At 42.0% G+C, this 12,333-nt stretch overlaps 1 protein-coding gene across 1 annotated transcript; it reads right to left on the reverse strand.

Annotated features, from left to right (window-relative positions):
• Positions 1-1,353: 1,353 nt before the first annotated feature.
• On the reverse strand, positions 1,354-10,038 carry LOC123231055 (protein FAM205A-like). Its single transcript, XM_044657266.1, has 4 exons — positions 9,901-10,038; positions 9,463-9,508; positions 6,392-6,452; positions 1,354-5,176 (listed from the first exon to the last, which is right to left on the reverse strand). The coding sequence occupies exons 1-4, from the start codon at positions 10,036-10,038 to the stop codon at positions 1,354-1,356; spliced, it is 4,068 nt and encodes a 1,355-aa protein (XP_044513201.1).
• Positions 10,039-12,333: the final 2,295 nt, after the last annotated feature.

A 12,333-nucleotide genomic window follows, 5' to 3' on the forward strand; every position in this document is an offset into this window, starting at 1 on the left:
ACCTTACTATCCTTTTTATGATGTGGTTTCTAATTACTCTACCTTTTGGTCACCCTCCACTCCATGCCTTTTAGATTTTTAATGTTGCTTTTAAAAATGCGCATCTAGAAATGTGCACCATATTCCAGATGTGGTCAGCCTATGATGGAGCGCCATGGTATGATGGCTTCCCATTATTGGAATATTATACCTCAATAATATGACATGACACTGATAATCTTTTTTGCTTGTTTTTAGCAGCCACATGATATGACACTTGTGGCCAATTAAAATAATAATAGTAATAACAATGATAATATTTAGCATTTATATAGAACTTATTATATGCTGGGCACTTTACAAGTAATATATCTCATTTAATCATCACAACAACCCTGGGAGGTGGGTGCTGTATTATCCTTATATTACAGTTGAGGGAATTGAAGCAAAGGCCAATAGACTTGCCCAGGGTCAAACTATCCAAGGAAGATTTCAACTCAGGTCTTCTCGATTCCAAACCCAGCACTCTGTGCCTTACCATACTACCTAGCAGTCTTGAGATTTGTTTAAAATTTCAGGTTGCTTCCCATGGAAACTCCTGCCACCAAGAGGGCTTTCTCTTGTCCTCCACTTAACTGACTGAAGATGGATGTATGACTTCTACATTTGTCCCTATTAAAACTCAATCTTGTTGATTTTAGCCCCAAATTCCAATCTGTTGAAAATCATTCAAAATCTTGACTGTCTTTCTAGTAGTTACCCCTCTCAGCTTTATATCATTGGTAATATAAAGCATTATCTTCTATATCCTTTTTTCAGGTCACTGAAAGGGATCTTTTACACTGACCAGAATCAAAGCCCTGTGGCACCACATTAGACCCACCTTGTTGACAAAGAGAGCCCCTAATCAACATGGGGCAGGAGCAGGGAATGGTGGTCTGCTGTCAATCCACCCAAATGTACTTTCATCTAACCCATGTTTCTTCATTTCCCATTTGCTAAGATATCATCAGGGGATGGTTCAATCGCCAATCTTCTCCCCTTTTTGTGCCTTAACTTCTTTGACCATAGTTGCGGTAGGAAAGCACCAACCCCTTTAGGGAATGCTGATTTGAGATTATAGGAAGTCTTACTGAGAAAGATCTTGGGGCACATTAGAAGGCTAGTTTGTTCTCCCTCCCCTCTTCCCCCAAATCCCCAAATAACAAATAACATTAAAAGGCTAGTTTGTTCTCCCTCCCCTCCTCCCCCAAATCCCCAAATAGGGGGATGGGTGAGTGAAGAGACAGAAGACTCTGTTCTCCCATTAGAGGAATAGAATGTATTTTGGGAAGGACAGTGGCCCCTCATTAGTGGAAATGAGTATTATCCTCATTAGAGGGTTTGCTTTCTCTCTGTTGGGCCTGGACTTTTTCTCTTAGGGGAGTCAATGTTTTCCTCTGAGAACAGGAGAGAAGAAGAGTCACTTTCCAGCTGACTGAACATATCTGAATAGCGGCTGGAACAGTGGTACAGTTCTGAGCTCCAGAAATGTTGAGCGCGCGGGTTGCAATCAAGATGGTGGAACTGACTCTTTGGGGTGACCAGAAGGTTCTTATTTGTTAATGGGTAGTAGTGTTCCTTGAATTCCACATTTTTCTTGGCTTTCTGTCCCTTATTTGTGGATCCTTTGGCTAAGATCAGGCCTTGCTTAGAAATATCCTTCTTGGATGATGCCACCTCAGACCAGGGGCAGGTGTTGGATGAACTCTGACTTTTAAGTTTTTTCCGGATGCTAAGCCAGTGAAGGAAGTGTTTTATCTTTTCCAGAAATTTGTTTTCTGAAGGAGTCTGACTCTGAGGAGTAGAAATTGTCCTCTCTGAGACCTGCATGCCTTTTGCTATCTGATTCATTTTGATGGAATTTTTAGGGCCACTAGGTTGGGAGTGCTTATGGTCCCTTTTTGGAGGAAATGAATTCTTCAACTTGCTTTGGCTGCCTTTATAGTCATCCCTCTTGGTCTCTTTCCTCCCTGGCATTCCAAATAGTGCCCCTGAGTGCTCAACTTTGGGAAAGGAATGGGGAAACTCCTGGAGATCAGCAGTTTGATCATGATCCCTGCTCCCGACATGTAATCTATGGATGGTATTTATATGAGATTTTGCTGGTCTTCTGGCCTTGAGGGTATGGCTCCTTCTTTTGAGAGATGAGGTCCTCCACCCTGCATCCCCCCCGCCCTGATTTCCTTTGGAGCCTTTTATCTTGTTTGGGGTTGAGCCAATGGCCTTGTTCTGGCAATCCCAAGTAATTAGTGGCTCTGCATTCCAGTACTCTTGGCCTAGGCTGTTTGGTTCTGCCTCCATGTGAACACAGAGCACTTGGGCATCAGCCATGTCCCCACTGGGCCTTTTCTGGGGCTGTGGCTGGGCAACCTTGGAGGCTTGGAGGCCTGGGATCTGGGAGGATGTGATGCAGCTTTGTGTTTGCTTGTCTGATATCTTCATCAAATTGAACTCTAGCTCACTGGAGAGCTGCTCCTTAAAATATGTCCAGCTTGGAACCTCTGCATCCAGAGCTGCTGGTGATGAGCACGTTTCTGAGCACTCTTGGTTCTCTACAGTGCGGAGAGTTTCTTGTAGTTCTTCTGAACTTTCTGGAACTACAACTCCAGGAATATGTCTTAAATCAGACTGGGGTAAAGAAGATTCTAGAGCTTTAAATAGTTCCCTAGAATCTATAGCTTTTTGGGGAATCCCCGTTTTTACTTCTAACACTTTCTTCCTTAGGTGGGAATCCATTCTGATCAAGATATCAGGCTTATTTGGCATATAGGGACACTGTAAATAGCCAAACCCTCTTTGCTCATCTATCCCCTCTGGTCTTGTCTTATCACCTTCTCTTTCTGGCACTGCCTCGGAGACTTTTATCTTTTGTGAAACCCATAATTCATTTCCAGTGTCCCCAGAAGAGATGGTGGAATTACTAACCTTCCTCATGGGGAAAATCGATTGTTCTTCAGCCCAAGTCTTGTCACTCATGGAGTCAATTTGCTCCTTTACCACCCCTTTCCCCATGTTAGGAACCTCAGTTTGGCAAATATCTAAAGGGGACATTGCCCTATATAGAGCCACATAATAGAGAGCTGGTAATCCTGATAAGAAAGCCAAATACTTGTGCTTTAAAATCATTTCCAATTTCTCAATCATGCTCTGGGGGAGGTTCACAGCCTGGTCTGGCTGCCTAATGGTTTTATTCAATGGTGCCAATGGCTGTTGGTTCATGCTCAGCTCCATCCATGCTGTTGAACCCGATTCCTGGAAAGTCAGGTCTTCTGCCCCCATTTTGGAGTGGACAGTTTCCAAAGTTCCCTGGGAGGAAGGGTCTCCTGCTGACAATTGGCAACCAATGTCCCGGAACCTACATACGATGTCTGGAAAAATCCCTTGTTTGATTTGTAGACATTTTTTCTCTATGTGCATTTGCACAATATCCTTAGCTTTGGCAAGTGTTTCAGGCTCAATGAAAGTCATAACAGGAGTAGGTACTGGAGCCATCTTGAGTTGGGGATTTTCATTCTGGTGAAGTTTCATGTATGTTTTGGTTAAGATGCTCTCAGGGACTTGTAGCTGGTTAGGTATGGACGAAAGTGGTTGCATATCCTGGATTGACTTAGGCTGGTCCAGCTTGTGCTGAAGGATCCTTTTCTGAAAATGGAGCTCAAGGAGCCTCTTAGCATGTTCTGGGAAGAATAAGAGCTCCTTAGTGAGGACAGAGACATTCATTTTGGGATGATGAGGCATAAGGACCTGATCTGCCTCACAGAGTTCATGATCAAGGGTCTGGGCCTGATGAGACATCTGCATGACGGGGGACAGACCCCACAGCAAGTGGAGCTGCCTCTGTAGTAGGTGCAACTCCAAGATTTCACATTCAGCTAGAGAGAGAATCGGGATATTAACATGGGCTTCTTCGGAGGCATTGATGCTACACCCAACTGTGGTAGATAGAGAAGAAGGTGAGATAGAAAGTGGGGGAGTTTTTGGCAGTAGGGGAAGGACGGACAGTTCATTGAAGAAGTAGAAAGTTCTGTCCACAGTGGAAGGCTTGTTGTCATTTGTGGGTGGGGAGAGGGCGTTATGCCTCAGAAAGGTCGATACCAGGGATTCACTGTGCAGAGAAGGGAGACCCCAGAAGAGTTGGCTGTATTTTGGTTGCAGGCAGTTATTCTTGATGGCAGGAGACCTCTCCTTCAAGAGACAGATGTTGTTCAGGATCGGGACGGAAGAAGCAGGCAGGTTCTTGCAAATAGGGTTTGACAACTCTTCGGAAACTTTCTTCAGCTCTACTTTTTCTAAAGCCATAGGGACTATCTCAGAGCCCAAGAAAGGGTTATCAGGTTCCTCTGCCTCATATGGTGACCAGGAATGGGCAGCTGTAGAGTTCATCATCTCTGCAGTAGATATTTTGGAGTCCTCCGTTAAGATGAAAGGATCTCCTTGAATCTTAGTGTTGTAATATAGTGGGGAGTCTGGCATGATTTTTTTGAGTGACTCTTCTACTCTCTTGGGGAGACCCCATCTCTGGAAATGCACCCTCTTTTTAATGTGCTTTTCTAGTAGATTACGGACTTCAGGAGTAAGGAATGAAAGGGTGACGGGGAAAACTGAGAGCGACTGGGTGGTTGAAGGGTGCCTGGTCAACTGGAGGAACTCAGTATTCAGCAAGATGTCTTTAGATCGAAATGCCTCAGGCTTGTTATTCTCTATGGGAAACTGGTACCCATTGTCAATGGCATCTTGCTTTACTGCTGGGTCCTTGAGTTTCTCTGGACTGAAAGAAGAGGCCACAGAGGGAGGCCTCACTACATTGGTTATATAGAGCTTCGTTCCCTGCTGGAGCTGTTCAGTCCAGTGGTCTGGGACCTCAGGGGGAGATAGGGAACCCATCCGAATTAAAGGAGTTTGGACCGGGTTTAGGGACAACAGGGATTCCGTAGATGAACTTGGCTTCAAACTTTGGTCAAGAGAAAAAGTAGACCTAGTCATACCCTCTAAGCAAGAAGACTCAGATGATGGGCTCAGCGCTGGGGGGGATACCAAGTCCTTCTCACCAGATAGCAGTAATTTAGTTTCCAAGGCCACAGTATTACAGACAGAGCAGGTAGGATCTTTACAAAGCAACTTCCGAACGCTGTTTTCTTTGAAAACCCAGGCTTGGCTTTTGGGGGGAAAACAGGACACTTGTTACTTCTAGAGAAACTCCTTTTTCCTTAGAAACTTGCCTTCTACTCTTTTTCTCCCTCTAAAGTAGGGGTTCTTAGCTTGGGGCTCACACAACCTCTCAAAGGCATATATGTGTGGATAGATTTCAGGAGGTTTGTGAAATTTATTTGTAAATATATTTTGATATCTATATTCCAATGTGATTGGTCTCCTTTTAAATCCTATGTATTTGATTTTATATTTTGAAAAAAACAAAACAAAACAACTCTTACCTAGTACCTTAGAATCAACACTACGTATTGGTTCCAAGAGAGAAGAATAGTAAGGGCTAGGCAATGGGGATTAAGTGACTTGTTCAAGGTGACACAGCTAGGAAGTGTCTGAGGTCAGATTTGAAACCAGGACCACCCATCTCTGGGCCTGATTCTCAGCTGCCCCCTATGCTTTTAAAAATATTATTCTGAAAAGTAGTTCATAGGTTTCACCAGACCGCTAAAGGGGTTTACCACAAGGAAAAGTTAGGAATCCCCAGTTTAGAGAGTAACTTATTCCCAGCAATGGCCTAAAGTTAGAGAGTAACTTATTCCCAGCAGATTGCCTAAAGCTTGGAGGACATGGCTCAGAGGTTCACTTGGGCTTTCAGAGAAGCTCTTGGAAACCCTTAGGTTCACCTTTCTAGGGTGAGTTAGAGAAGGAAATAGAGGATCCAGCTGGCAGGTTAGCCTAATCAGCGGAAAAGGCTCAGCAAGTGAAACTACTCCAAAACTAAGTGAAGCCTAGAATCTAAGCCTAGTTCTTTAACTCAAGAGGATTAGGTCTTCTGGAAGCTCTGAAATGTGCCTTTCTCTGATGTTCCTTGAAAAGCACAGAGACCCAAATTTCTTAGTCCTGATCTCAGACACTTCTTAGTTGTGCGACTCTGGGCAAATCACTTAACCTCCATTGCCTATTCCTAACTGCCCTTCTGCCTTGGAAGCAATGCTTAGTATTAATTCTAAGATGGAAGATAAGGGTTAAAAAAAAGAATCCAATTTGTTGAGGATTGTCACAGTGATGGCCCCCAAATCTTTCAGTCATTAAGTGTCCAATATGACCACTGTAAGTTCTTTGATTCAGTTCCACTAGACCTCCTCCCCACATGCTAAATTGGGAGCTTGGAATTAGTTTGGATGATGCTGGAAATGGGGAAATGAGAAAGGGAGATCATCACCTTTTCAGGACGGACAACAGTTCCAGGAAGGTCTTGGCGTCTTCCTGGGAAGATTTCCAAGCTAGGAAACCAGCAGAATCAATTAGTCAACAAGCATTTATCATGTACTTGATATGGAATTTAATTTTTTAAAAAATGAATGTTAAAAATTGTCTTTACACGTAATTAAGGAAAAATAAAAGAGATCGAATTTGTGGCAGAAAAAAGGAGGGGCAGCTAGGTGGTAGAATGGATAGAGAACCTGGAGATGGGAAGTCCTAGGTTCAAATATGGCCTCAGACACTTCCAAAGCTGCGTGACCCTGGGCAAGTCATTTAACTTTATAAAATGAATTGGAGAAAGAAATGTGAACCACTCCCATATCTTTACCAAGAAAAACCTCATTTGGGGTCACAAAGAATCAGACACAACTGAACAACAAGGAGTTTATTAAGCAGGGGAGTGATATGGTCAGAGCTTTGGCTGCTAGGGGAATAAGGGACCAGAATGAGGAGATAGGAGGGGTAGAGAGACCAAATGAAAGGTTACTACAATGAAGTGATAAGAGCCAGCATCAGAGTGGTAGTTATGTGAGTAGAGAGAAGGGTGCATACATGAGAGGGAAACAACAAGACTTGGCAATAGATTGAATGTACAGAGTGAGGAATCAAGGAGGGTGCTGTGGTTATGAGCCTGGCTGACTAGGAGAATGGTACTGCCTTTGACAATAATAGGGAAATTGGTAAGAGGGGAAGATGTTGGGAGAACAATAATGGGCTTTACATTGGACATGTTGCTTTTGGGATGTCTACAGGACATCTAGACTGAGATATCCAAGATGCAGAGAGATTAGGGCCATAATCTAACCCTGGGAATTATTTGCAAAGAGATGATCATTGAACCCCTGGGAACTGATAAGATCACCAGTCAAGCTAGTAGAGCAGAAGAAGAGAACAATACTCAGAATAAAATCTTGAGAGACACTCACTGTTAGTAGGTCTGATCTGGATAAAGAATCAGCAAAGAATGGGGCAGGCTCGGTAGCTCATTGGATAGAGAACGAGGTCTAGAGATGGAAGGTCCTGAGTTCAAATTTGGCCTCAGACACTTCCTAGCTGAATGACCCTGGGCAAGTCACTTAGCCCCCATTGCCTAGCTCTTACTGCTCTTCTGCCTTGGAATCAATACACAATGTTGATTCTAAGACAGAAGGTAAGTATTTTTTAAAAAAAGAATCAGCAAAGGAAACTGAGGAGAAGCCACACAGGTAGGAGGAGAACCAGGAGAAAACAGTGTTACAAAAATCTAGGGAGGGGAAAGTATCCAGAAGAAGGTGATCAGCAATGTCAAGGACTGTAGAGTGGTCAAGAATGATGAGGATTGGGAAAAAGTCATCCAATTTGGTCATTAGAGATATGATAAAAATTCCCCCCCCCTCTTAACCTCCCCTCCCCCACTACCACCACTATTTGTCATATGGGATGGCTCTTGAAGAGAGGAGAAGAAGGGGTACATGGGGTATAAGAAACAGAAAGTATCAGAAACAGAAAGTTGTTGGTTTTTTTTAAAGAAATCATTGGCAACTTCAGAAAGAGCATTTTCAGGCGTATGATAAGGTCAGAAGATTTAAAGGAAAGTGAAAGAATTAGTAGAGATATCAGTTGTAAATGACTTTTTTGAGTTTAGCCATGAAAGAGAGAAGAGATATAAGATGGTAATTAGCAAGAATGGTAGGTTGTAAAGAAGTTTTTCTTTTTTTTAAAGAATGGTGAACCAAGAGCGTGTGTGTAGGTAATGGGATAAACCAATAGATAGGGAGAGACTGATGATTTAAGAGCAAGTGAGTGATTGATAGAAAGGACATTGCTTAAGAAGATAGAAAGGATGGAATCAAGGGTGCATGTAAACAATAATCAACCATAATTCCCAAAGAATTCAAGATGAAACATACTACTCACCTTCTCATAGAGAAGAATAAAGCCTGGGACATACATACAGATGTGTGTGTGTATATATATATATATATATATATATATATATATATATATATTTTACACAGCCAGTATATAAATTTATTTTCCTTGATTCTACATGGTTTTTTTAAAACAGGAGTTTTGTTTTTCTTATTTTCTCAGTGGAGGGGCAAGGAGCAAAGTGGGATGGAAAGAATGTAGATATGGAAATAAAATAAAATTTAACTTTCAAAAAGGATGCATGTGAAAGGACTTGCCTTGGCAAGGAGAAAGAGCCATCTCTTCCTAAGAGTCAGGGATAAAGAATATAGTGGAGAAAGATATTTAAATGATAAGGAGGAGAGATGAGGGAGTTCTTATCCAGTGGTCTCAATTTTTTCTGTGAAGTATGAGATGAGGCCCTCCACCAAGAAAGTTAGAGCAGGGGATGCTGTGGGAAGCTTGAGGAGAGATAAGGAGATTTGGAGTAGCCATTCTGAAGAGAGTGAATTTATTAGGAAGGTATAAAATGATAGATAGCCTTGCTGCAGGGAGGACCCAGTTAAGATCATGTAACATAAATTTGCATGGGACCTAGTCATAGCAGCTCTGTTCAGTAGCATGCAAATAGGAGCAAAGGTTGATGGAAGTAGTCTCATGCTGTGGAGGCAAGACATGATCAGTGATAGGACAAGGGGGTAAGGGTTTCAAATGTGGAAGATAGATTTGAACTGGTTCACTAAGGCATCAAGATAGGGGAGGGAGAAGAGTGCAACTCAGGCAGGGATCATAACTTTGGAAAGAACTGAGGGATGGAGGACCTGGGGGTAATGATGAGGATGAAGAATAGCGTTAAAGGTCATAAAGCACAGGGAAAGATGGAACATGTTGAGTAGGTGAATCTGGGCAGAGGTGGGAGGGCAGGCTGTCTGGCTGCCTCAGGAGTTTTACAAAATCCCTTTGATAGGAGTGGACCACTGCCCTGTTCCGTCATTCCTTCATTCCCATAGAGAGACAGAGCAAAGAGTTTAGGAAATTTCCTAGACTTTGGAAGGGCCCCCAAGGGAGTCATGAGGAAAGGGTAAAACTTAAACCCTGGGATGGATTGGATAGGGCTAAAGGCTTACTTTAAGATCTCACCTCTTTGTTCTGTGTCTTTGGAATTCCTTTTGACTTTTCTTTGACGCTGAAAGACAGAGGATAAGTGGGAGAAAGGGAATTTATTTATTTATTTTTAAACAACTCTTAGGAGGCAGTGTTCATGCAAGTTCCCCCATCTTCTCTCTCTAGTCATCGAACCTTGTATATTCTCTTACCAATCCTTACCACTCCACCTCACCTCCTTCCTGGCTCTGTAATGAGGATATTCTACAGAAAGGACCTCCTTAGAAAAGGCTTTTTTCTCTCTGATGGCTCAAACTGACCCTTTAATTGAAAAGGAAGAAAAGATTCGGGAAAAAGAAAAGAAGGTAAGAGAAAAAACGAGAGTGTTAGCTCTGTTCTAAGGCTTCCAAATTCCTTCCTTTTTGTGGAACTAGGGAGTGGTGGTGGTGGGAAGGGACTTGGGGGTTTACCTACCCAGCAGCAGCTCTGATTAGCTGTTTTCTGAAATCCATAATAGAACCGCCACAGGACTATGATAGAGAACAAGAACAAGAACCCAATGGTGTAATCATCATAGTCACTGTCCCCCAAAGCAAAAATGTATCTCAGCATGATCCAGGTCCCATCAAGGCAAAGAGACTAGCCATCCCTGTTCCCTGAAGCTCAAAGTCCTTGACACTTTATGCCTTCAGAATTCCAGAAGTCAAAAGTCATCCCCTACATCACAGGGGGTATAGAACCTAAGTTACTCAATACATCACATAGAGATCCCGATTGTGAGGCAAGAGAGAGCTGCTACAATCGATTTTGTCTGTCTTTAGGGAAGTTGAAGCAATTAAAGATTGTGGCTGTGAGTCTCTGGTTGGCGTGGTCAGTTAGAAAAGGTGATGCTAATGAGGACAGAATCATGGGACCAGTCTTTATATAGGTCAGCTAACAGTTCTGTTCCAAGCCACAGATTGCACCTTTTCCTCTGGCAAATGTCACACAAGTGCATGCTGTGTCCTTATTGATGTTCAAACAGATCTGTGAGCTCACTGATTCAAATCTTTCTTCTAATGATAACAGATCAAAATGCATCCATGCCTTTCTGTCCTGTGCAACTCTGGTCCAGATCCTTCTAAAGTTTACCACAGGGGTGTCTATCCGGTGGGCTAGAAGCCTGTCTCACTTTCTCCTGAAGTCACAAAGGAAACAGTGGAGCACTTGGGTTTTTTACCTGTTGTCACTCACCTGATGACATCTTTCCCTTTTGTTCTTCTTTTGAATCTCTCATTGGTTATATATTGTAGCCTGCTCATAACCGCCATGTGCCCCCTCTATGATTTGCAATTTCATTTTAAAAATAGATTTTTATTGATGTATTTTGGTCTTGCTTTGCCTACATTTCCCCACATATCCCTCCTCTTCTCCTTTCTCAGAGAACCATCTTTTTTCAGAATTATTGTGAGGATCACATGAGATAATATTATTAAGTGCTTTGCAAACCTTAAAAGGCTGTATAAACGCTAGCTATTATTATTATAACAAAGAATTAAATAAAAAAGAAATGAGGAAGAAGAGGAAAAAATGATTATTACATTAAAAAACATGACACGATTTGCACTGTTCTGCCTCTACAGGACCCCTCCCTCTACAGTTCTTCAAAGGAGTAGAAGGAATTGTCTTCCCATAATATGGTATTAATTTTAAATTCTTCAGAGACTGTGGTATTCCATGCTTTGTAGTCACACAAAACTATTAGTAGAATATTGGTACTGAAATTTGGGGCCTTTGTTCCAGGAGAAACTTATCATTAAAGAAAAATAAAAACTTTTCAATTTCCTAAAGGAAATTTAGCCAACTCTACTCTTCCTGTGTTAATTCTGGCCCCAGCTCATTGTCCATTTATACTGTTTGTTCCAAATCTGCATACTGACTAATTGGGCCGATGGGTCGTCAAATTCAAATGTTGCTATCATTCTGTATAAGCACTCTTCGTCCCATTTATGTTTTTCTGTGTTGATGGCCACGTCACATTTTTTTAAACTCTTACTTTTCATCTTAAAATCAATATCGTATATTGGTTGCAAGGAGGAAAAGCAGTAAAGGCTGAACAATGGAGGTTACGTGACTTGCCCAGGTTCAAACAGCTAGGAAGTGTCTGAACTCACGTTTGAACCCAGGATCTTCCATCTCTAGTCCTGGCTCTCAATCCACTGAGCTACCTACCTGCCCTCTCATGTCACATTCTTCTGACTGGATCTGAATGTCTTCTAGGGTGCTCTGTGACTTTCTAGGGCTGGATACAATTGCACAAAAAAACCCTTCCAAAAACCAGGAGCTTCTTGAGGACTTTGCCAGTCTGAGGAAATTTCTTTTTGATTCAAATCCTTCACTGGATCTCAGTGATAAACACCTTTGGTGAGCATACTTTTCTTATTTTGTGCTTCTCTGAATGGTTAGAATCAGAAGGTCCTTGAACAGGCTTATTTCTATTATTATAACTTTCAAGGAGTCTTGAAGGATTTTCAAGTATTGATGGGAGGGACAGAGTGGGATGGTGGAAAGAATTTTAATTTGAAAGGATTTGGAGCCAGCAAAACTGTTTGAATCTCAGCTTTTCTACTTACCATGTAATCTTGGACAAATTGCCTAACCTATCTGGGCCTCTGTAAAATGAGGGACTTGGACTAGATGACTGCTGAGATCCCTTACAGCTCTAAATATGTGATATTCTAGGGACACTGTGTTGGAAGAGAGTTTTTGAGGTGGTTTTTTGTTTTTTTATCAAATCAAATGATTTTTAAATAGTCAACGAACAAGCATAGTGGATTCTTTTATTCTTTACTTTTTCAGTCAAATACAAAATGGTGATGATCTGGTCCACTATAGAACATCACTTGTGAAAATCTGTTTGCTCTTTAC

Source organism: Gracilinanus agilis, chromosome 1 (genome assembly GCF_016433145.1).
Source record: "Gracilinanus agilis isolate LMUSP501 chromosome 1, AgileGrace, whole genome shotgun sequence".
Classification (NCBI taxonomy): Eukaryota; Metazoa; Chordata; class Mammalia; order Didelphimorphia; family Didelphidae; genus Gracilinanus; species Gracilinanus agilis.

Coding starts and splice junctions, on each gene's coding strand:
- LOC123231055 (XM_044657266.1), bottom strand. CDS start 10,038: ATGCTGAGATACATTTTTGCTTTGGGGGACAGTGACTATGATGATTAC. Junction 6,453..9,462: donor CAAAGACACAGAACAAAGAG/GTGAGATCTTAA, acceptor CTGGTTTCCTAG/CTTGGAAATCTTCCCAGGAA. Junction 5,177..6,391: donor CTGTTGTCCGTCCTGAAAAG/GTGATGATCTCC, acceptor TCCCCCCAAAAG/CCAAGCCTGGGTTTTCAAAG.